Consider the following 23,720-nt stretch of genomic DNA (forward strand, 5'->3'; position numbering starts at 1 on the left):
TTGAAGTTGACGGGTAAGACACTGAAGCAGCCCTAGAACAAGTCACTGATGTTGATGATATCCACCCCAGGAAATCTAATGTTGACGACACCCAACCCAAGGAATCTGATTTTGGGGACACCCATACCGGGGAATCTGCTGTTGGCGATCCCCACCTCTGGGATTCCGATTTTAACAACCTCCACTCTTGGGACTGATCTAATGTTGACGATACTCACCCTGGGGATATGTTAACATCACCCACCCGAGGGAATCTGATGTTGACACCCACTCCGGGGAAACTGATGTTAACGTCACCCACTCGAGGTAGGGAATCTGATGTTGAAGATGCCCAATCCCAAAAATCCAGCGTTCGAGGAACTTTCCCATAAACAGTGTCCAACCCGCTGAATTGAGTGAATGAATTTTTGGCCAATATTCTGCAAAGGACCTCTGATATATCGGCAAAAAATCCGAAATTAAAAGGAGAACATGCCGTGAGGCAAAGGTTGTATTTTGAAGCGTTATTTACATTCACCCCAAAAAATAGGTCAGGCGAACGCAGTTGGCCTCCAGCGAACTTTGTTTACTGGCCACTAACCGACGTCAAACCAACACTGAGCCCGGATCAACCAAAAAAAAATGAATACATAAAACAAATAAATAATTGATTAACTTTCAACCCAAAATGTCCGTACATTTTACAAAAATTACTTGAAAACAAACTTTTTTTGCATATTTATTTATAAACCAATCTGTAGCAAAGGAAATTGACGCTTCAATTCGTATATCTTATTTTCTATTTAACTATTAATGATAACACTAATCACAGTCAAAGTGATGCGTTCTTAACCACCTCGCGAAAACAAGACAGCCATTTCTCTCACGAAAAGGAATCGCATAGTGGCATGTTAGACCAATTTTGATACATTATATAGAGTGGTTTTCGTTTGAGTGTCGTAAAACCAAAACCAAAGTAATTACTCTGGCCAATCACATAGGACACAGACAATACATTGAACCAATCAAAACTCGAAGTAATTACATGTGGCTGACGCAAAGCGCGGGAAAATGCATGCGAGCGCGTCACAATTGGCTTTGGTCTTACTTCTGATTGGATGAAAAGGTGGCGCGAATCTTTTAAGCCAATCGCATCGTGTAGAAAGTGCAAAACCAATTACTTTTCGACACTCAAATGAAAACCGCTCTATCATACTTGACTTGGAGGAATAACAGAAAAAAAAAAGTTTTATTCATCCCTTAATCTCCACTGAAGGAAGCGAGTTCTCGTGTTTCATTTTCCCAAGCCTCGGAGCCAAGTACGAATGTTCATTTGTCGAAATTGGTCTAATTAACACTCAACTAACACAATAACGTTAAGCTTAATTTGACTAATAGGTTTTAAAAAAACAAAACGTCACTGAGCTACAACAGAAAGCTACAACTATAATTGAAGGCAAGCTAATACGAAATATGTTTTCTTCTTGACATTTGAACAGGAAAGTACGTTTTTAAATCGCGGGTTTCTTTTTAGGCTGAAAAGGAACATGCAACTACTGGCAATGGAATGTGCTTAATAATAAAGCATGCTTAATTGATAAATTTGTAAATTTATTAAAGTTTGTCTGTACATAGATTCGCGACTCACATCAGGTTGAAATAACATGCATGTTCAGCAAATAAGTTTGGGACTACTGTTTCTCGAATTCCACCACGTGTTTTTGTGTTTTATGACCTAATCAAATTTTCAATGGCGGGATCAAGGGAGGACATTCAAATCATAAACTCTACAAGTCTATGGAATATTTCACCACACAATTCCCATTTCAGCCTAGGATTAGACCCCTCTAACAGAAACGTTTTACACAACAAAACATCAATTTTCCTAGGTATTGATGTCTAAAGATGTACATCTCTTTAAATATATATAAGCAAGGAATTATATTTACCTATTTCTTATTTACAGCTTAGTTTTAATATTTACAATTCAGAAATTCAAGCTTTATAACTGCCCAATATAATTACTCCAAATCACAGGGGCGATCGTATTATATAATATAAATTGTTTATCGACTGACAACCAAACATATTAACACAGACATATTGGTGATAGGAGACTTTCAAAAAAAAATTTATAAGTAACATTATCGCTGAAAACACGCCTTATCAGGTTGACGAAAGGTGCTTTTTTCTCAGCACAAAGCGTAGAAACAAAGAAAGGGCGTGACCCACTCCACAAAATATCCAATTTTGAAACTTCCAAAGCTCAATGCCTGAAATGGAACAGTTTGTTTCTGGTCTTATTTTTCCAAAATTTCCTGGAATTTTCCGCTGAACCCAATTATTTTAGGAGAAATTTTGGTTCAAAGTTTCGCTTTCAAAAATTAGGCGATTTCAGTTTTTCTAAAAACCTTTCACGACTTGGTTTTGGTTTTCAAACTTGCCAGAATTTTTGGTGGAATGGATCGCAGACAAGGAATAAAGGACCAACAGCAAAAATGGTGCAAAATAACGTAACTGGCTAATAAACACTCATTTACTAGATATACTGGAATGCGAAAAAAGTGTGTTAAGCGTGAATAAATTGCAAAAAATGGAGCTGACGATCTCGATGACCTAGTCAAATACACACGGTGTACGCGATTGTGCTAGCGCACGAAACTCTAACTACAAATTTGTTGGAGTTAATTTTGACCCAACATATCTAATCATTGGAGCAGCCAGACATCGCAACGGGACAACCAGCCTAAGAAAACAGCTGGTATTCCGCGACGTCAGCACTGGTTTCCCCGCGAAATGGCGTCTGAGGAAACGGCGCGGAAATATTCAATACCGATAACGCGTCACTACCCAGATGATTCTGATTGGTCGAAGCGAATTTCCCTCGCAGCACGACCAATCAGAAGCACTGCTGAGATCTCTCTTTTCTTAATTTGAGTTTCAAAAGAAGACGTGAAACTAGAGCGAACGACGTTTTGTCTTGTAAATATAATAGACAAATTAAGGTATTCGTCCATTTTACCAGGAAATCTCAATTTAATTTGTTTGTGTTTTTTTTTTTCATAATTTTAACAAAGTTGAACTTCTACACTCAGAAAACTAGGTAAGACCAGACCCGATAATATATCTTTATCTTCTGATTTAGTTTACAATTTTTTTCGCTGAAAGTTTCTTTGTTTGTGCTAATAAAAAACTAAACTAGACGCAAATGGAACAAATACCTAAAGAGGATAAATGGCGTGCCTCTTATATGAACTTCGTGCAACTAACGGATAAATAATAAATAATGCGATTATATTCTTAGTTACCGTTTTTATATAACAAACTCAATACGATTACATTAAAACCAAACTATATACCAAATACCTAATTCCTGCACTCTTAGGTCGCATAATAATATCCACACTCTATATAAAATTAAACCACTCTGTTTAATGCAAATTACTTACTAAATAAATGTACATATACTGCGTTAGAAAAAATTATCGTATTTCGAACATACAGCCCGCTGATGCCCTAATTTGTCAATGACAGAAATTTGAAAATAAAAGCACTTCCGTTCAATCCATTTTATTGGGATACTGGAACTACGAAAAATAATTTGCGTCACAATCATTTTTGTATAACTTACAAATCATGCAAGCTTTTAACGGTGAGAGGTAACCGTTGATTGTTGCGACTCAATGTTTTTGGTTCAATAATTACTCTCCTTTACTAGTTTCATAATTTACATTCTAATAATACACAACCAACAAAGGAAAATAATTCTTGAACCAAGAAAATAAACATAGCAAAGAACCACAACATGAGCAATTTGGAGCTTCTGTTACACAATTCGCCAGCGATAATGGTCGCTTATTGGGGGCCACTAAAATGGCCTCATATTTCAAATGACAACGACTTCTCGATTTGCACTCATCCGTTTTGTCGATAACAGCTGAACTCATCCAGCATCGTGTTATCGCCAAGACAGATTAAGTGCCTGCATTTTATGAAGCCTATACTATTTTCTGTCTACTTTTTGATAACGTGAATAAATTAAATTAAATAATTTATTCCACTTCACATATTCACAATGTGATAAATTAGACTTTTAACTGTTAGTTTTATAACTTAAGCAGTCGAACTTATACGTTACCACGAATTCCTTTGATAGTGGGGGTTCAACTCATTTCAATCAAGATTTCTTGACTGACAAAATCTCTTGAGATTGGAAGGAAAGACGAACATCTCCTACCCACACTGAATTATCTTGTGCTGCACCCCCCTAAAAGGAAGGGTCTTGGTGTGGGGACCGGGGAAGGCCACTTCAGACGGTGATGGTCTAGACAATTAAAATCCTTCACCATAGAGGAAATTTCTTTCACCCACGTTGATCGCGAACCAAAGACCACAATTTTTAGAGACCGTGCTGTCATGTTATACGATGTCACCGTCAGACAAAGGAATAACTGGTCTCCTCTCATCATCATCCTCATCATATTCTTCAGTTTCCTGATTATCATAGTTGATGTTATTAAAGTCTCTGTTAATATTTCCTTTAAATATAACCGCCCTCTTGCTTTGCTTGCTGTTTACCATCATTGCTTTGTCGTTTGTTGTTTCATTGTCAACGGTGTATACAATTCTGAAATCAAATTTGAAAACGTATTAGATAAGTGTCATGGAAAAATTTGAAGAACTTCCTGTTTCCTTTTTCTTTTCGTTTTACTTCCTGTTTCCTTTTACTTCCTGTTTCCTTTGAAGAACTTCCTGTTTCCTTTTTCTTTTTTTCGTTTTACTTCCTGTTTCCTTTTTCTTTTTTTCGTTTTACTTCCTGTTTCCTTTTTCTTTTCGTTTTACTAAGATCAAATGAAAGCTAATGCGCAGTACTTTCCCGTGTCAATGCTTTTTTTAGCCCCTGAGTGAAAACCAAAAGAAACTTTGTGACCATTCAAGTGAAAGCTATTGAACAATATCGTACATTTCCCGTGCAACTCAGCTTTATTAATAACACTACAAGGTGGGTTATAGGTTGTGAGTGTGTAGATGTAACCCCTAAAGGAAAAGGAATGGTTCTGTGAGCAAGCGGCAATTTTTTCTCCACAGATTTCCAAATTTTTCCCAAAAGTTATTAATTCCTTGCAAGAAAAATAAGCCTCATTTGTATTGAGGGCCTTTTTATTGACTTACTGAAGTCGTGGTGAACGCTTTTTCCTTGCAATGACAACCAAGACTACACATACAGTGACAATCACCACGAAAACACCGGCCAGAATTCCAAAGATAAGTCCAAAATTTGGTTTACTCTCATCTGAGCCAGTCTGTTTGTCAACAATGTTCACAGACGGGTTTGATGTATTATTCACAATAACAGGTGACAGACGAGTTGTTGTTTCTTTAACTGCTGACTTTTCAGTTGAATTTGGAGGCGAGGCTATTAGGAAGAGGAGAAAATAGTTAGTGACAAATCTAATCGGCTATAGTATGGTAAAAAGAGGAGAAAACAGTTATTAACAAATCTGATTGGCTATTCGCCCCATATAAGGGAATCCAAGACAGTCTTGGATTCTGGATTCCACACTGAAAGTTCCGGATTCCAGGTACTGGATTCTAGAATCGTTGTCGGTGGAACTTAGAATCCGGGATTCCGGATTCCCTGAGCTGAATTCTGGATTCCAAAGCCCAGGATTTCGGATTCCACAGCAAAAAATTTCCCAGATTTCTGATTTCCTTAGATGTGGCGAGGCTATGGTTTGCTATGACCATAACGCGACAAAGCGGGGCAGAGAAAACCAATAAACTAATACTGTGAGTAAGTGAGTGACTTACTTTGGTTACATGTTTTCCCATCCACTTGAAGATAAAGCCCGTTTGGACAGCTGCAGCTAAAACTCTTGCCTTTGGAAAGCAGGCAGAGGTGAGAGCAATTTCCGTTGTTCTTGGAACAAGGATTAACAGCTGAGAAGAATAAAATATAAGATTTTCGTTAATGACATTTAACACTACCACATTTCAACTTAAATCCTATGGTTGGAACCTTTTTTTTTGGCAAATGATTGGCGTTTAAGTTTACAATGAACCCAGAATATCAAATGGTTAATTTATAGTTGTTTTAATAGCGTTTTGAAAGCGATCTTCACTTCTCTTACCTTGGGGCTGTCTCTGTGGATGGTAAATGTGCAGATCCTTGGGCGAAAAAGCGTCTTTCACCAAAACCGTCACGTTCTTCCCTGTGAACTTATTCGCTTTGTAGATTTTCTTTTCATCGATCCAGTACATGTGATCTTCAAACAAGGTCACTGCCGATGGATCCTTGATGCCCTGGTTCACCACTGGACGGACTTTTGATCCGTCTAAGTCACAGTGCTTAATGACTTTCAGTTTAGCATCAATCCAGTAAAGTTTCCTGGTCGTATAATCAATCGCTAGATCCACTGGCCATTCAAGATGGACACCGCTGATCAGGATTTTGCGGTCGCTGCCGTCCATGTTTGCGCGTTCAATTTTCGCGGGGTCTCCCCAGTCCGTCCAATAGAGAAGCCTTATGGGACAGAGCATAACAAATATAAGTTTAAAATGATGAATATATAAATTTCATTACATATACGTTTCTCAGTTTGTTGAGTTTCAGATTCGGATTGTGATACATAAGATAATAGGCTATTCAAATAACTCTGCACAAGTCGGTTTTATTCTAAACCTCTGCATGGACTATCTCTGTAAGACCCGCATTAAAATATAAAGGTTGAAAGTCACAAAAAGCATACTAGCAGTGAATTTAGTATCCAGCTAGTTGACAGGCATCCACCCAAACAACTGAAGACAAATCATCCAAATAGAACATGACACGGTTCATAGTATAAACCCCATGCCAGCCGGTAGGAGGCAACAGGTTGGCTGTTTAAAAGTGCGCGTGGAAGAGGATCTAGACTATTCTGGGCAATCAAGAGTAAATTCAGCAAGTGGTCAGAATGAAACTTGAACCAGGCACCGCCGGAGTGCGAGATCAACTAATCGACCACTGGTCCAGCCTCCGTAACTTTCAGGTGAAAAAAACAAAATTATACATGTATGATATAAGCCAGCCAGTCTAGAGTCTACGCTCTCACCCTTCAGATGGATCCAGAACAAGAGAGCTTGGCTTCTCAATACCGCCTCTGATCAGCGTGCGACGAAAGGAACCGTCTAGCTCTGACACTTCGATTGAATCTGAGTAGAACAAACAAGACAGAGCTTTTAAGTGAAAGGATATATTTTCTCCTTCTGTTCCAAATAGCGAGGAACGAATAATACCTTTAACTGATACGTTGAGTTACGTGAGAAAGACTGCTCGACAAAATATAATGAGGAAATAAATCCAAATAAAATAAAGTAATACACGATGAAATGAAACCAAACAGAGGAGAGTGTTGGCTACTGCTCAGCTGTAGTGAAATGTTGGTAAGGAACTTCTGCCGGCACGCACTTAACACATAATGTATCTACGACATACAACATTCAACCGGCGCCCGTCGTGTTTTCCGTCCTAATGGCCTTGCTTATATCTTTTGCGCACCCAGTCTGTTTTTACAGCTCGACCTGTGAATACCTCTACGGTGCTACTCAGATTGCTAAACAGAGTGAGCTTAACGAAATATAACGCGTACCTTGACTGGCCCAGTAGATCTTTCTCCCGACCCAGTCCACTGCAATCTTTGATAAGCGCTCCAAACCCTGTTCCATAACATTGATAATTTTCGAGGAGGTGTTTGCACCGATACGGGCGCGTTGTATCTTCTTCTCTGACTGTTCTGTCCAGTAAATCATGCTCGTTATGAAGTCAAAGTCCAGCGAAACGGCGTTCTTCAGTCTCGCTACAGCATCTTTATATTCCGAACCATCTGTCTTTATTTGACGAATGTTTCGGAGGTTGCTGAAGATGAGCGAAGGGCGTGGACCTAACAGTAAAAATTAAGACAAGTTTAAATAAGAGAAACTCATTAAACAACACTAAAGTGGTATAATAAACGATCAAGTGTTTCTTAGCAATTAAAGCAATGTAGTTAATTGTTTTTAGGTTCAAGAAGTGAGGTGCTGTGGACCTCCAATTATCTAGAGGAAAGATAAGGATCATATTGGCTTGCACGAGAAACAAAACTTCCATTGAAGCCACACAGAAACGCACTTTCTCTGAACCTTTTTTGGATTTCATTGAGGCAGGAACAAACGTTACAATAAAAGTCGGTAAAATAACAAATTACTGTAGCTTTGTAATAAGTTAAAAAGAAAAGAAATTTTAACAAATACCTTTCGCACGGCATTTTCTGCCATCAGGATCCAACTCGTAACCTTCAATACATGAACACTTAAAGCTTCCTTTGATGTTGTAACAACCCTGACTACACATTCCCGGTATTTCACACTCGTTAATGTCTGGCAAAATAGAAACGAGGACATCGATGGTCAACATTCATGGCGGATAACGACAACAAAGCTAAAAAGAATATATATTGCTTAGAAATTAGGTTTCTACTCAGACGTTGTTAGGGACTCGTAATGCGTTCCTAATTGGAGCTACATTACAAGCATGTTTGTTAAAGCATCACAGCTGTTTTCCCTGAAAATGCAGCGATCTTTTATGCTCTGGTACACACCAACCAGAACGGTTTCCTTTTACGCAGGAAGGAAGATACATGTATACAGTTGACGGAGGCTTAACATTTTTCGACTACCTTGAGCGCGGCTTTCACACAGCAGTTTTTGCATGCCCATCTCGTCACAGTATCAATAACAGCTTACCGTCTCTAAAACATTTTAGGTATGGACTTGAATGCTAGTTTCCAGACGCTCACCTTGACAGCTCCTTTTATCATCGGCCAGTTCGTAGCCTGCGTCACATGAACAGTAGTACCCACTCTTCGTGTCGTGACAGGTGTGGAGACAGTGGCCGTTGAAACTGTCGCATTCGTTTATATCTAAACACATGTGAAAGAAATTCATTATGTTTTAGATCTACATCCATTCATCTTCAGATTATATCGGCGAAGAGAGGGTATTGCGCTGAGAGGGAAAGGCTCGAAGCGAGATTCGATCGAAAGTTAAACTCTCGGAAAGGCAAGAATGCTAACCAGAGTTGAAAAGAATTCTTGCGTGGCCTCTTCAACAATCACATCCCCTCCCCCCTACCGCTCATGGCCCAGGGACGGGGAGGGGGGAGGGGAAGTTCACGGCTAGTTGCCAAGTTCTTTGTACTTACCGCATTTGGTTTCATCCTCCCCGTGGGGGCAATCTGGGTGTTTATCACAAACTTTACTGTCATCAATGCAGGTGGTGCTGCTGCCACAGCGAAATTGGCCTGGCTTACAGAAAGTGGAGGGCGTGGTGGCTGAAAGAAAGAAAGCGGTTTTGAACCGATCATTAAAACGGTTTGCGACAGTTGTTTTCTTACGGCTTGTGAGAGTACAGCAGTCTGCCACAATTCTCTCACTGCCGTCGTATCGCCCCATGTAAGGGAATCCAGGACAGTCTTGGATTCTGGACTCCACGTTGTGGATTCCGGATTACAATTACTGGATTCCAGTATTTGTCAGTAGAACTTGGCTTCTGGATTCCGGATTCCAATTGATAGTGGGATTCCGGATTCCAAAACCCAGGAGTCAGGATTCCACAAGTAAATATTTTTCCGGATTCCGGATTCCAAAAGGAAATTTTCCCATATTCTGGATTCCCCAAGCAAAAATTTCCCGGATTCCGGAATCCATTACATGTGGCGAGCCGCAATTGGAAGTTTGATATTGTAAGCAGCGAAAGCCAACTACATACCAAAGCTAGGGATTCACTAAACAGTGTATTGCCGGGCTGTCCTCAAGAGAGAAAGCTCTCTTAGTGTCCTCATAATTACGTTTTGATGACAAAAGCTTTGACGCAAAGTTTTATTTTGTAACGTAAGCTATCTAAGCTGGCGATAACTTCGTACATCAGGGGACTACGTTTTGTACCTAGACTACGTCTGGCAAGTCCCTGATTAAATTAAGGCTTACGTTAATAATGCAGGACACATTATTTTTCCATAACTAATAAAACCTAGCATAGTTTAACCTAGTTTTAACTTTATTTTAAACTATTATTATTTTAATATTATTTTGGTTAACTTTTTACAAATCATTCCATAGTCTGCTTAACACAACATACACTACAAAGCATCTTTAATATTTATTTAACGAACTTAGTTTACCACTCAATCGAAAAGAAATTTTCTCCGTAGATTTGCATGCACGGTACTTACGAGTATGGTTCTGAGGCGTTGGCTCCGACCGCGACGGCGTTAATGTTGTTGAAATCGTGATCGTAGTTGTGACAGACGGGGTTGTTGGAGCTGGGGTTTGAAGACAGTAGCCCAGAAAAATTAGTACAAGTTCAGAATAAATTAGCATTAATTGAAGAAACAAAGCCATGCTCCCCAGAAATAAATAAGTGTAAATGAGGCATAAATAATAGTCCAGGCTTATAGAATACCCGCGTTAGTATGAATTAATAGAGAACAGAGGTAAGTTAAAGAAAACCTTGCATATTCGTGAGAGCTACAAAAGTAGAAAGTAAAAGCCTAGCAAATTGACCAAATGCAATGAAAAAAGAAAAAATGAACGACAAATAATATGGAAGACATCAAACGCAAAACTTGAGTTATTCAGTCGGCGAATTTGAATATATTTATATAGATATTTGCGACTTATAAGTTTTGAAATTAAATTGAAATTTTGATTACTATGTTGATTTGTTTATTTCAGTAAAAAAGTAGCCGCAAGTAGCTATTTTGTCGATAATTGTGATTACTGAGTGTTAAGTAAGATCAAGGTTAGACGATATGCTATGTGTCGGTATGGGCTACTGTCTATAGGTCAATTTAATTTAACTTGTTATGTTATAAATCAGCATTATAGATGAATGGTGATGTTACGATCTTACTCGAGAAACGTTTTTAACTTTTTTCGCTTGCCGCGGCCAAGAAAAAAGCTACAATGATGTAAATTAAATTAGGAGAAACTCTCTAAGCTAAAGTACCGTGATTTAGCACGCGTTATTAACGGTTTAAATTATTTTTATTGGTTTTAGGTATTGTTTATTTGAGTGATTAAAAAGTTTGTTTTATATCTAATCATTAAATTTACGTAGGATGAGATATTTGTTTATTACTTTAAAAAAATACTCTGTGTTTAGCCATTCTACTCTCGTGTCATATGTAGTGACAATAGATTACGTAACAATTCAGCAAACTTTACTTACGACAATTTCTTTCATCGCTCTCATCACCACAGTCATCGTTACCATTGCAACGTTGAGAGGCGGGAACGCACCTCTGATTTCCACAAGTGAATTCTTCAGGCGTGCAGCCCACGTTTCCTGAAATTTTTCAACAACCAATGTCAGGTCAAGAGACTCAGTGCAATACTCTTCGACTGCGATAAGTGCGCATGATGCCTACCACATCGAGATTCGTCACTTCCGTCATTGCAGTCTGCCGCTCCGTCACAAATCCATTTGGTGTGAATACACTTCCTCTTATCAGCACATAGCCATTCGTTTCTTCGACATTTGGGTGGGGGTGGCGTAGGTCTTGTTGAAGCTATGAAGAAAGAAATATTTAAAATGAGAAGACGGTCACGGTGGTCCGTCTTGGACACACTTTGATGTAGAAAGAAGTAAAGATTCACACACAAATTCTCCAAACTGATCTCTATACATTTCTTTTAAGATTAGTTGAGAGAATTTGGTTTAAGATCAAAGTGTTTTCCCTTTGGTTATCACTTTAGTAATTCTCATAACTTTTACTCTTGTTATCTGCTGATGTTGTTAGGAGAAAACTGATGTTGGTCACTCTTGGGACCTAAAGGGCTAAACGGAACACTAGGTAACGTGGTACAAATTTACGTTTGCCGTTTGCTGTAAAGTTAACTCTAAATCTCTCTACGGATGTTATTATCACCAGGCCAACTGTTCGACATAATTGATTCTTACTTGTAAAGTTGCATCCTAATTCATCTGACCCATCTAAACAGTCGTCCCTTCCATCACAGCGGTACCGACCACGAATACAGCGCCCACTCTCCACGCAGCGGAACTCGGAAGGATCACAAGTGGCTTGGTCTACAATTGTACAAGAGAAATAAAGATTTTAACGATCATTTAATAAAATGAAATGAAAGAAAATTAAGAAAATCACAGAGACTTACGGCAATTTTTCTCGTCACTTCGATCGCCACAGTCATCCTCCAGATCGCATTTAAAATCTAACTGAATACATCTGCCATTCTGGCAAAGAAACTCGTTAGGTGAGCATGTGGCTAAAAAAGAAAGAAAATGAAATTAATTACCTGAACTGCCATTTAGAGACTTAATTAACTGTTTCTGGCTACTCGCAACGAGTCGCAAGAAAAGAAAGGTCGGTGTTTCACCTAGACAGTAAGAAATGCGCGGATATAAAAAAAAAACACAGTGCAAAAACAATAAAATGACGATTCATCCCAGCAACTTAGAAAAGAGCCGACAATAATAGCGACGCCACCAGTGGTTTCCCCGAGAAATGACGTCTGAGAAATGAGCGCAGAAATTCCACACTGATGACGCGTCACTACCTAGATCTATCTGAGTAGTGCTTCTGATTGGTTGAAAATTCGCTTCATCCAATCAGCGTAACACTACCCAAATCGGAGCACTGACGCGTCATCAGTATAGAACTTCAGTGTTCTTCCCTTGGAAATCAGTGGTGGCGCTTCAGTTCTCAGGCTACCGGCCCAGCAACCAAAACTAGCAAGGAGAGTTCTTCTTAAAGATCTTCATCTATGGGCGCGCGGGTCCTCTTCACTCGCGGGTACTCAGTACCCGCGAGTCGCGAGCGTCGCCGTTTTTTTACAATGCAGGCTTCACATGTTACAGTTATTACAGGTGAACCACAACAGCCACCTTAAGGGGCAGAAGAAAGTGATAGTTGTAGAGAGATGGCCGTTGTAGAGAGAGTTTCTAAACAAGAGTCAATGTATGGAGTGTCCGCCAAAAAAGGGGCCATTGTAGAGAGGTGGCCGTTGTACAGAGGTGGCCGCTGTGGAGAAGTGGCCCGCGTTGTGGAAAGGTGATAATTAGTAGAGGTTCGAGTGTAGTAGAAAATACTTACGAATAACGCAGTTCTGTTCATCGCTGTTGTCGCCACAATCATTCTCAGTGTCACATCTTAGTCTGGCGTCGATACAATTCCCATTTGCGCAAGTGAAGTCGCCGCTGCTACAAGTTTGCGCGACAGGTGCTGAAATTAAATAGAAGTACGACAGGCAAAGAATTAGCTCATAACAAAGATAAGAAAATCCAAAAAGCAGGTGCCGATTTAAATGCGAGCATTTTATCAGTTTTTGATGAAGGAAGTGCTAGTGAGCCAGTTGCAGATAGAGAGCTTCCATGTTGATTCAAGGAGAGTCGGGTAGCCAGCGCTCGAACGAGGACCCAGCCACTTTTCACAGAGTGTGCTTTATCACAATTATTCAACTGTGCTGCAATGTTAATACTTACGACATCGAGGTCCGCTGTCAGTAGCTTCGTCGCTGCCATCTCCGCAATCATCAGCCCCATCACAGACAAAGCTGGTGGGGACACACTTGCCATTATCGCACGTGAATTCTTCAGTTGGATCACATACCTGTTGGCCTGAAGCGGATAAGAAAAGGAGAGGTGAAGCATCAGCGTCTCAAAACTCTTTTGCTAATATAAAAGACCGCCGGTTTAGAGACGAGTATGGCTCTGAGGGCATATTAGGCCTACGTAGCAGGTGCCGGTTATTTTATTTTTTTACAGGCCGCGCGAGGGGAACACTTTTCTCCCCTCGCCTGCAGGCTAAGGGCATATACGGTAGGAGAAGGCTCGGAGGTCGAGCGGGGGAGGGAGGGGGGAGGTTTTGGAAGACCTCCCGTCGGAAGTTTGAACTGCAGTTCCATAAAGTTATAGAAGATGGCAGAGAGAACGAAACACAAGTCACCACAAAGTCTGACGATTATTTATGTATTCTTAACTCTTCTAACGTCTCCTCAAATCGCAAAGTTAATATACACAAAATATATAAGACTAGACTGGATTTAAGGGAAATTATGTCACAAAGCGAAGATTCTTGTCGAACTGGAGAAGGTGTGTTCAGGTGTTTGAGAAAATTAAGAAATTTAAAACTCAGAAAGATTGATAATTCAGTTTTTTTAAAAAAATTTGATTAAATCATACGAAAACCAGAAGTAAGCTTAACCGAACGATGAAACTTTTTTGAGTCCTTGCACTTGTACGATTAATTCCTTTCTCCTCTTTTCTATTAAGGCGAGCGTGTTTAATTTTGCAGCATACACAAATTTTTTCGTTAACCCGTTGCCGTCTGAGGAGAAAGATATTTATTCACCTTGTTCACTTGTGGAGGGACGCTGTAAGCCGTTTTTACACATTTAGCGGGGTTGTTCATATAGAAAACTGACTTTGTGATTATCTTCCTTTTCGAAGAACTATCGAACTCCACTTTTTGTTCAGCCAGTGTTCTAACTGCCAAAGCAAAGCTTACAGACTTTTCATCTGTGGTGAATACGACTTGTTTTAAATTATGTAGGTATTTATTCACATAGTAACTTTTAACAAGCACTCAATCATGACCTGAAGTTCGTGCGGCCTTTCATGCCATTCAACTTGTTGCGTGTCGCCGCGTTTCACGCCGTGCGTGGAATTCTCAAAATAACATCGCCGTGGTTCTCAGTGACAGCAACATTTAAGAGCTAATGTTTTAAGTTACCAGTACCTAACATTTCTTTGGTTTAAAAGGATTAATCAGATGGAGATTGTTTTGAGAGACCATTCTTCTGTCTTGATACACAAAGGCCATGCTCCAAATTCCGCACCAAGCTCTCTGAGGAGTTGGACCAAGACGGGGTTACAAACACAATTAACAATGCAAACTTTAAATCCCAAGGATAACATATTTCTTATCTTTTATCGACTGATCAGCACATACATGTAAACAGCAGAAATAAATTCTTGTGAAAAACATATCTTAGAAAGGTTATCACATCACAGCGCCAAGTTTTCACAATCTCGTTAACAGTATTTTGAAAGAAATACATCTTTGTCTTTCCATTCAATAGCCAATGTAAATTTCTTGAATTTTTGTAACAAACGATCCTAAAATAATTTTGAAACAAACGGCGCGCCATACTCAGGTGGTCAATATCGCCGACAACTAATACGTTACGCCATTTTAAAGCACAGTTCCCGGGGGGAGATATTCTCATAAAAAGGCAGGAGTGGTCGATCAATAACTAGCCTGTTCCAGGCTCTCAGAGAGTAGGTATGAGGCGCAAGTAAAAGGCAGCCGAAAATATGACCGCGGGGAAATTTCCAAAGAAGGAAAATTCACAAAGCTGTCTAAAAAGTACCAGAATATCGTTTTGTGCGCGTACATTTGGAACCTCTACGAGGTACCAACGATTGAACTCCACGTTAACCCACGTTATTTAACAATTAAACTACAGTGGATCTGAAAGTGGTTGTCCTTAAAAGTAATTAAGTTCACCCCCGTCTAAAAAGGGTGTGCCGATCGACTCTCGGGGTTACAGCACCAGCCATGACGAATTATTAGAATATGCATCTATCATTAAAGAGCAAAAATGATCCTTTTTTGGTTATGGGGATAATGTCCGATCATTTCATGACATGACAATTTTTCTAATCACGTGAAAAGTTCGACAGACGGCGATGGGAGCGAAAAATGAATGTTGCGCGACTCGGGTCGTCAGTTAGTCTCTGCAGAAAGCTTAGCTTAATAATTAAGAGAGAAAAAAAACCTAGCACAAGCGCACCAGATGAAGTCCCAGTAGTCAGGAAACGAAGTACAATGTTGATGTTTTGAAAACATTTCCGACATTTAGATTTTGTAAATCGATCTGCAGGCACTTATAAATAGAAAAAACGTGTTTGGTATTCATTTCATTTGTTTGATTTCATTCCTTTGTCACAAAAATGTAAACATTATTCCAAATCCCTGAATAAGTAAACTTTGTCTTTTATACACGTTAACTGTAAGGTTTTTCTAGAGATGAAAATCAGCTGTTGATGAGCTGATAACCAGTGTTTTAATACGAAGATATTACGCAACAGTTTGTATCTAAATTGCGTAGTCTTATTTTGAAACTACCGTCAGTGTATACTTTGCCACACCTTAATTAGAGATTGTCACGCGATTTCATACCGATCAGCCTCAACAAAGTGCTGTTCAGTCAAAACAATAAAAGACGAAAAGGGCTGGGAAAAATAGAATAAAAAAGAAATCATGAACTAGCTGAGCATCAGCAGCACACTAGGCGTTAAAAGACAAACTCGCGTTGTCTTCAGCTTTTTGGAATTGAGTCTGCTGTTTGTCTACCTTGCGAGCAGAGGTTTCTTTCTGGCATGGCTTTTAGCATTTACGAAGTCATTCGCGTAGTTTGTGAGTCGTGTAGAAAGAAACCTCTGTGTGCAGGGTACTGTTAGTGGGTCTTTAGCTAATGTCCTAATGCAACAAATTAGCCTCAACACATCACGCTGTTTTTGTCTCCCCTTTTGGTTATTTTGATTTAAAGTCCGATGTAGCACGGCTATTGCTTTTTAAAACCTTCACTGACCTTCTAGTTTGGTTAATTAAAACTGCATGAGTGCATTATTGCCTGATTGTATCACTCGTGTCAATACGCATGACCTCACTGGTAAAGAACTTTATACTCTCCTGGGGTGTTTTGTTTTAAGGCAATGACAACGGTGTCATTGCCTAATTTATCACAAAACACAAGTTGAATACTATATATGAACTTTGTTGCTCGCAGGCTCTGTGTTGAGAAAAACATAACGACTGGGTTGCCTGCATGTTTATCTTCTCATCACCCCAGGGACATATTTTCGCAAGAGTTTTGTTAATGTAACTGAAGTGATTTTTCCAGGTCTGCAAACCAACTTGAATTCTGGTGAAAACTACTGACCTAGGCAGTGCCACAGCTGAAAAAGGCAACCAACAACCCTATATAAAAAAGAATTTGCACAAGACAAATTATAATCTCTAATGATGGTGCAATTATCTTCCTCCCTGACCCTCACGTCCAACGTGTTTAACATTCTCAATAATCATGAATGAAATGAAATGAATTGTTTCATATTGCTTTTGTTAAAAGAGTTCTTTAATTTGTCTTCAAAGAGGTACCAATTTTTTTCTTGGCAATTTAGTGAAGTGCACCCTTCGAATGTGGTATGTGCTAAGTACTAAAAAATGAAGTATAATCATGCAAGTACTGACCCTTTTTCAAGAGATCTTTGCACTATGAGGGCTTGGAAGAGCTTTTTATCAATCAAGAAGACATGGTCGACATTCTCTTGTGAAAACACATTTTTCGTTCTTATCTGCAGTGTTGTCTTTTTTTATGTTTTGAACCCTTGTTTTACTTCAAAACTGGAAACTACCCTTGTACAACCATCCTAAGCATAAGCTTTTTATCACTAGTGGCTTAATGGGTCTTTTTATGCTTCTTGCCAATTTTTTAATGCCCCTTATGTCATATGGTTTCGAACACACAATTGTTACCTGTATTAATAAAACCTGTTGAACTTGGTTTTTGTAGTATATGTGGCAACAAAAGTACATAGGCAGAGTGCAAAGAAAGTAGTGTCCGATAGCCCAGAGAGAGTAGATTTTGCTATCGGGCTAGTGAATTCTGTTTTTAACTTGCCCGAAGGGCAAGTGATGTATTTTGAGGAATTTAAATAACAAAAGAACTGTGCAATCAATTCTGCTCGTCGGAAAGCTTTTGGGGCTAGTTGAAATGATGTCTGGGCTAGTAAATGCTAGCTTCAGCTTGCCCGAATGGTTCGGGCAAGCTGTAAAAAGGATTTTCGTTGCACCCTGATAGGATGCTAAATGTAAACTAAGGACATTGACATTTTATAGTTCCAAACAAATTTTAGCTTTGTCAGCAAAAAAGGATCAACAGTAAATTTCAAGTTGACATCAAGGTTTAAATTTAATCTTTATATCACATGACTAGGAATGCATAACAAACGTGATGCTAATGATAAACATGTGAGGTGGGCATATTGGCAAACGGCTAGGATTCATTTAGAATTAGCTCACTCTCTGCAATAAGCTATATTTCATATGAAAAATCTATTCCTGAGACCTCTGTTGTGTCTAATCACACTATTAACAAGAAACGATTTTCTTTTCATTTCATTTTAAAAACTAATGCAGATTAAGTTCATAAACATTTATGTTGCACTTTGATAAATGCTAGAGATTAGTTTTGTAATATGCCTTAAGTTAATTCTTTTGTAAAACGCAGGGGATTCCTTTTGTACAGTTTTGTATACGTTTGCACATTCCTTCATTGTATATATACAAGAAAAGAAAATTAAGCCTAATGTTGCCTACGAGACGGTTCAAAACACATCGATCAAAACAAACTCTACAATGTAAACAAACTTTTGAGCCCTCTCAGATCAGAGGGTCTACTTTAAATAATATTTAGCTCTTCAACATTAATCACTACTTTGACGTTTACTGTCAGACAATATACCAACGTCTGGATAATTATAACGAAAGGAATGATCACAGTATTGTCAGTATTAAGACAATACTTTCGCTCGATTTCGTTTTTACTGCACGGTCTTTTGTACGGATCAAATTTCAAAGTTTCTTTATTATTATGGAAATTACAAGAAAATTACAACTTTTTCAAGTTTTTCAACGTTTATCTGGGCGAATTAGGTTAGAGAAACCGCAAAAACTCTTTTACGAGAGGTATTGCGTAGTTTAGTTATATGCAAATTACCGGAAGAGGTATTTCTGGCCAATCATTGAAAGCCATCTCGACACACCTACGATCTTCCCCTAAACAATGGCGGTCGAGTTAGGCCGGACGTGTAGCGAACATTTCAACGTGTAGTTATAAAACCAGTCATTACAATAAAATAATTCCTTTAAAACAGGAGAAAATTATTTCAATTGCAGTTTATGAAGGCTACTTTACGAAAAGCGAGTCACGTTTTGAGGGCCTTGGAAATTATTTCCCGAGAGAATTTCTATTATTTAAGCCAGTCGATGCGAAGACGTGATTGGTTCGTTAACTTTTCACATTGATTCTCGTATAAAACTTGTCTAGATTATACCTCAACTTCTACATCAATGATTTTCGATGTCTCTCGCAAATAGAGGAACAATATTAATATAACCAGAGACCAATAAATCTTATGTGCTTTGATGATAATTCGCGCTATTCAGTTGATGTTTAGTATTTTGAATATCAAATTACTAGATCGCCTCACGGAACAGGAAAGAAGAAACAACTTTAGAGTAAAACTTGCCATTTTCTCAACACATCGAAATGATAAAGAATTGACTTAAATTAAGATTAAAAAATACACTATAACTAGTCAAGGCTGGACGTTGGTTAACCTTCTACGATCGACCCATGTACAATAGAGAGCTTAATGCACATTCGCGGTCGAGTACAAAATTTCGATTCAAATAGAAAGAAGAAATAGGGCATAAATATTAAACTTACGGCATCCTCTTTCGTCTGAGTTATCACCACAATCATCTTGACCATCACAGTGCCAACTCAACGGAATACATCGCTGACTTTCGCATCTAAACTGCACTGAACTGCAGTTAAAACCTAGCAACGTAAGGGCAGGTACAGAATTAGTAGTTATCAAGAAAGAATGTTGTGGATTGTGGCTTTTTCTTAGCCCTTTAACGGATAAAATGAAGTTTCCATGAAAAGATAAAAGCAAGTCTAAATCTGACTTCGAAAAAAGAGTGCTATCTTGGCCTCAAATTACACTCTAGGGAGTGTTACAAAATCGAGGGGTGTGTTCGGAGGAGCGCCGACGTCGGTTTCAAACCTTCGTGCAATGTAAAATATTCATAGTAGCTATGTACTATAAACCCTGGACGTAGATCTTCGATTTCAAAACTGCTGTTGATTTTTAACATCGAATCCTAGTGAAAACTAACATTTCATTGCCCGCCATAAACTGGCCAAGCAAACAAACAGACTTTATAAAGCGAAAGTTTTGTTCAAGTGTATGCCACCGGCTGTGGCTTCGTTAAACGGTAAAAGTTCTTACGTTTTACTTGAAAGTTTGAACAAGTCTCTGGCATAAACTATCTCAAAAACTCCACAGAGAGTGTTGTTTTCAAAATCCTACCTGAGGCCGTTGTCTGATGTAACAAGACTATCCATAAGACTCCGAAGAAGCGAAGTGAACCGGCGCCCACTACCATATTTGATCCTTTCTGCCTCTCTATTGTAAAAGCGTGGTTTGGTGAAATTTGCATATTTTTCAGTGACGCGCGGCCTCTGGCTACTCGGCTGAGAATCACGCCACTTGACGTCATCGCGCGCCACGAACAGGTGAACAGAGCGTGGATGACACTCGATGACACTAGAAGGAACACATTTCAATTTGTCATAAAAAAAAAAATTGGGAGCAATGTCCCTCTCATTTCTCCCTGCATTTAAAAATTCGCTTCACTTTCGAACAGCTGTGAATTCGAAGCCATTTCAATGGTTTTTAAAGGTCAGCCAGTGCTAGAATTTCGTTCGGCATATGTTCATGTCTGCGCGATTACGCGCGTGAGTTACACGTAGCCACGTGCTCCTTATAGTGGACTGAGTGAGTGAGTTTTTTCTTCCATCGTTTCTTTCTCGCCTTTTTCGCGGATTGCATCAAAAATATAGAAAATAAATTCTTTTTCACGCTGCATTTGGTCAAATATATATTAATTTTTTCAAGCCCTAGCGGAAGAACGAATTAGACGTCTGCTCAAAAAAAGAAGGAAAAGTGTCAATTAGCTGCCAGGTGATAGGCAAATAGGAAATGCATGGGATAGTGAAATTATCATTTTACAAATTTTCTCTTTCGTTCAGTATCAATGCGGAAAACTGAAATCAAAATTAACGGCCTTTTCTCTAGTGCAAGCTGTGTCAGTATTGTCTTTTATCTTTTCGGAATATTTTGTATAGAAAAACAACTTTAAAAGAATTTTTTACGGAAAAAAAGTGAAAACAATAATATTTTACAATAACTATGAAAACACTGAACGATTGCCCGATTAAACGGATTTGATACGCATCTAGCTCGATCCGACGTATCATTGATGCTAAATGCTTACCGATCAATTCGCTATCGATCCATAGCTAGGCAATTTTGAAAATGTTTGACCATTTAATACTGAAGTTGAAATATACTAGATCACAAGGACACAAAAAGCTGGAATGTTGTGATACCTAGTCAGATTTGTCAGGACTTGAGGGTTTTTTCGATCGTCTGGCAGCAACTTGTCAGAGTCGGAGATGAGTAGTACTTGGCAGTTTGTCATTTAACGTCTGTCGGAAAAGCAAGACAGCCTTTGAACAAGTTCCTGTCAGAACACTTTCTGAAGAGGATTTATATTACAAGACATATTTTAAATGTTTCATTATTTCCTGTATACGAAGTAAGCTTCACAAATATGTGTTGCTGTGAACGAAGTCCCGCAGGATATGCTTAGACCCGGCGCGACAATTCAGGAACTGCACCGGCTCGCCTCTCATAGGGATCATTTGAGGTCAAATTAGTAGCTGGGCTTTTTAGGTGCAGAGCTCTCCTGAATTTACTTTACATTCATTCAATCGTTCATTCATCAGATTCATTTATTTGTCATTTGTCGTTGTAATTTCATGTCATTTCATTGCTTGACAGTAAAGAGACTGCAGATTCTTTGCTGTCCGTTCAAGAACAAACATATCCGTGTTATGGGCGGATTTAGGGGTGTTCCGAGGGGACTGCCCCTCACCTCCGCTGGCAATATAATGAGGGGTGCTTATCGATTTCGGCCGATTTCATTGAAATTAAGTACAACTGAGAGAGAAACTGTTTAACGGCTTCCTTGAAACTCTGTACAATCATTCAGTTTGATTTCTGTTGCGTTTTATAGGTGTGATACTGAGAAAACTACTGAATTTCGGAACCCAAATGATGAATTCGTTGAGCTCAATTTTCTTTTAACTTTTAATTACAAACCACCAAATTATTAAATAGTTTCCGGGTCAGAAATATCAGGTTCTACTTTCTAGACCATTCGACAAACAAGAAACAGAGTCCACCAGTCGCCTCATGTAACATGGAATCTAAGACAGTTTTGGATTCTGTCCACTTCTTTGTCAGTGGAACTAGGATTCTGGATTCCAAATTTTTAGTGGGATTCCGGATTTCTTGAAGTGTATTTTGGATTCCGCGAGCAATATTTTCCCGGATTCTAAATTCCACAAGCAAAAATTTCCCGGATTCGGAATCCAGATTCCTTTACCAGTCCATGGGGCCCCTAGTCAAAAGACTGCTGTAAGATATAATGCCTCAGGCCTCAGTTTTGTATGGGGGAACTTTTCTTCATTAGACAGAAATCAGTCCGACGGAACCCACTGACCCTCTTCAATCCAAGTGTCTTAGATCAACAAAAAAATTCAAAAATTGAATAAAAAATAAAAAAACTTGTTTTATGCAAATTACTTACAAAATCACTGATAATCATGCTAACGGAAATTCTTTAACTTATTCCATTAGTTACTCAGTAGTACAATGAATAAAAGTGAAATTCAAATAAAACTCGCTCATATTTCTTTTTACTATTACTATTATTTTTTTTTGTTCAGCGCTCTATTGGTCTCTCGGTTCATTTTTTTTTTTGCACTTCATTTACCTATGTCTTCGTTTACGAACAAAAGTTCCACCTAACACATAAAGTAATAACTCTGCTCACTTCATTTCAAATATGAAGTAATTCATCGATTACAAACCCTTTGAAAAAGATCCTCAAATAATGAGAAATCGATTGTTACCAGGAGAAAATAAACAGATTAAATTACTTCCTCGGATTTTGAATCCCCCTCTATGCCTGAAGTAAAGAAATTGATTTCTGGCGGAAAAATAATCTGTCTTTTTAAAAGAAATACTTTTGGGTTTTTAGCACTCCAACCAGAAAATATTAACAGTAAAACGTTTCAGCAACACAAGGGATGTAGAGTGGTTTTCGTTTGAGTGTCGTAAAACCAAAACCAAAGTAATTACTCTGGCCAATCACATAGGACACAGACAATACATTGAACCAATCAAAACTCGAAGTAATTACATGTGGCTGACGCAAAGCGCGGGAAAATGCATGCGAGCGCGTCACAATTGGCTTTGGTCTTACTTCTGATTGGATGAAAAGGTGGCGCGAATCTTTTAAGCCAATCGCATCGTGTAGAAAGTGCAAAACCAATTACTTTTCGACACTCAAATGAAAACCGCTCTATTTGCAGTCGCTTGCATCACCAGAACAGTCCGGTAGTAGGTGATCATCTGACCTAAGCGGTCTCTCCGGCTGAATTTTCACATGATTCTCGATTTAATTTTCAGTATTTTATAATAAATTAAATGCAACCCGACAGCCGACTTTCGACTTTGCCAATCCCTCTTTGTTCAGTTCACCCTTGGTGTCAAAAAGTGAAACCCCTATCTGCTAACAGGTGGAAACATTTGGCTTCAGCACAGATGTTAGCTTTCACATACAAATTATACTCTAGTCCCACGCATGCGAGTTTTCACCCACGCAAAATCGCGCGAAGGATTATATGGCGCGCGCGCGTCTGTGCAACTTCTGCCACGCTTCCAGCAAACAAAATACTCTCGTCCTTCAGAGCATATTTCCCTGATGATTGTTGCTA

General features: G+C 38.9%; 1 protein-coding gene across 2 annotated transcripts; it reads right to left on the minus strand.

Moving 5' to 3' along the window:
• Positions 1-687: 687 nt before the first annotated feature.
• LOC140921596 (low-density lipoprotein receptor-related protein 2-like) lies at positions 688-20,297 on the minus strand. 2 transcript variants are annotated; one of them, XM_073371597.1, is made up of 18 exons: positions 20,182-20,297; positions 19,533-19,646; positions 13,498-13,632; positions 13,109-13,237; positions 12,171-12,281; positions 11,956-12,084; positions 11,423-11,563; positions 11,224-11,340; positions 10,226-10,315; positions 9,197-9,325; positions 8,793-8,915; positions 8,248-8,373; positions 7,608-7,898; positions 7,071-7,170; positions 6,111-6,502; positions 5,791-5,919; positions 5,152-5,395; positions 688-4,606 (listed from the first exon to the last, which is right to left on the minus strand). In XM_073371597.1, the coding sequence occupies exons 1-18, from the start codon at positions 20,255-20,257 to the stop codon at positions 4,399-4,401; spliced, it is 2,784 nt and encodes a 927-aa protein (XP_073227698.1). In that variant the 5' UTR covers positions 20,258-20,297; the 3' UTR covers positions 688-4,398. The 2 variants fall into 2 exon arrangements, with proteins under 2 accessions (XP_073227698.1, XP_073227699.1); XM_073371598.1 differs by lacking the exon at positions 10,226-10,315.
• Positions 20,298-23,720: the final 3,423 nt, after the last annotated feature.

Source organism: Porites lutea, chromosome 12, assembly GCF_958299795.1.
Source record: "Porites lutea chromosome 12, jaPorLute2.1, whole genome shotgun sequence".
NCBI classification, from domain to species: domain Eukaryota; kingdom Metazoa; phylum Cnidaria; class Anthozoa; order Scleractinia; family Poritidae; genus Porites; species Porites lutea.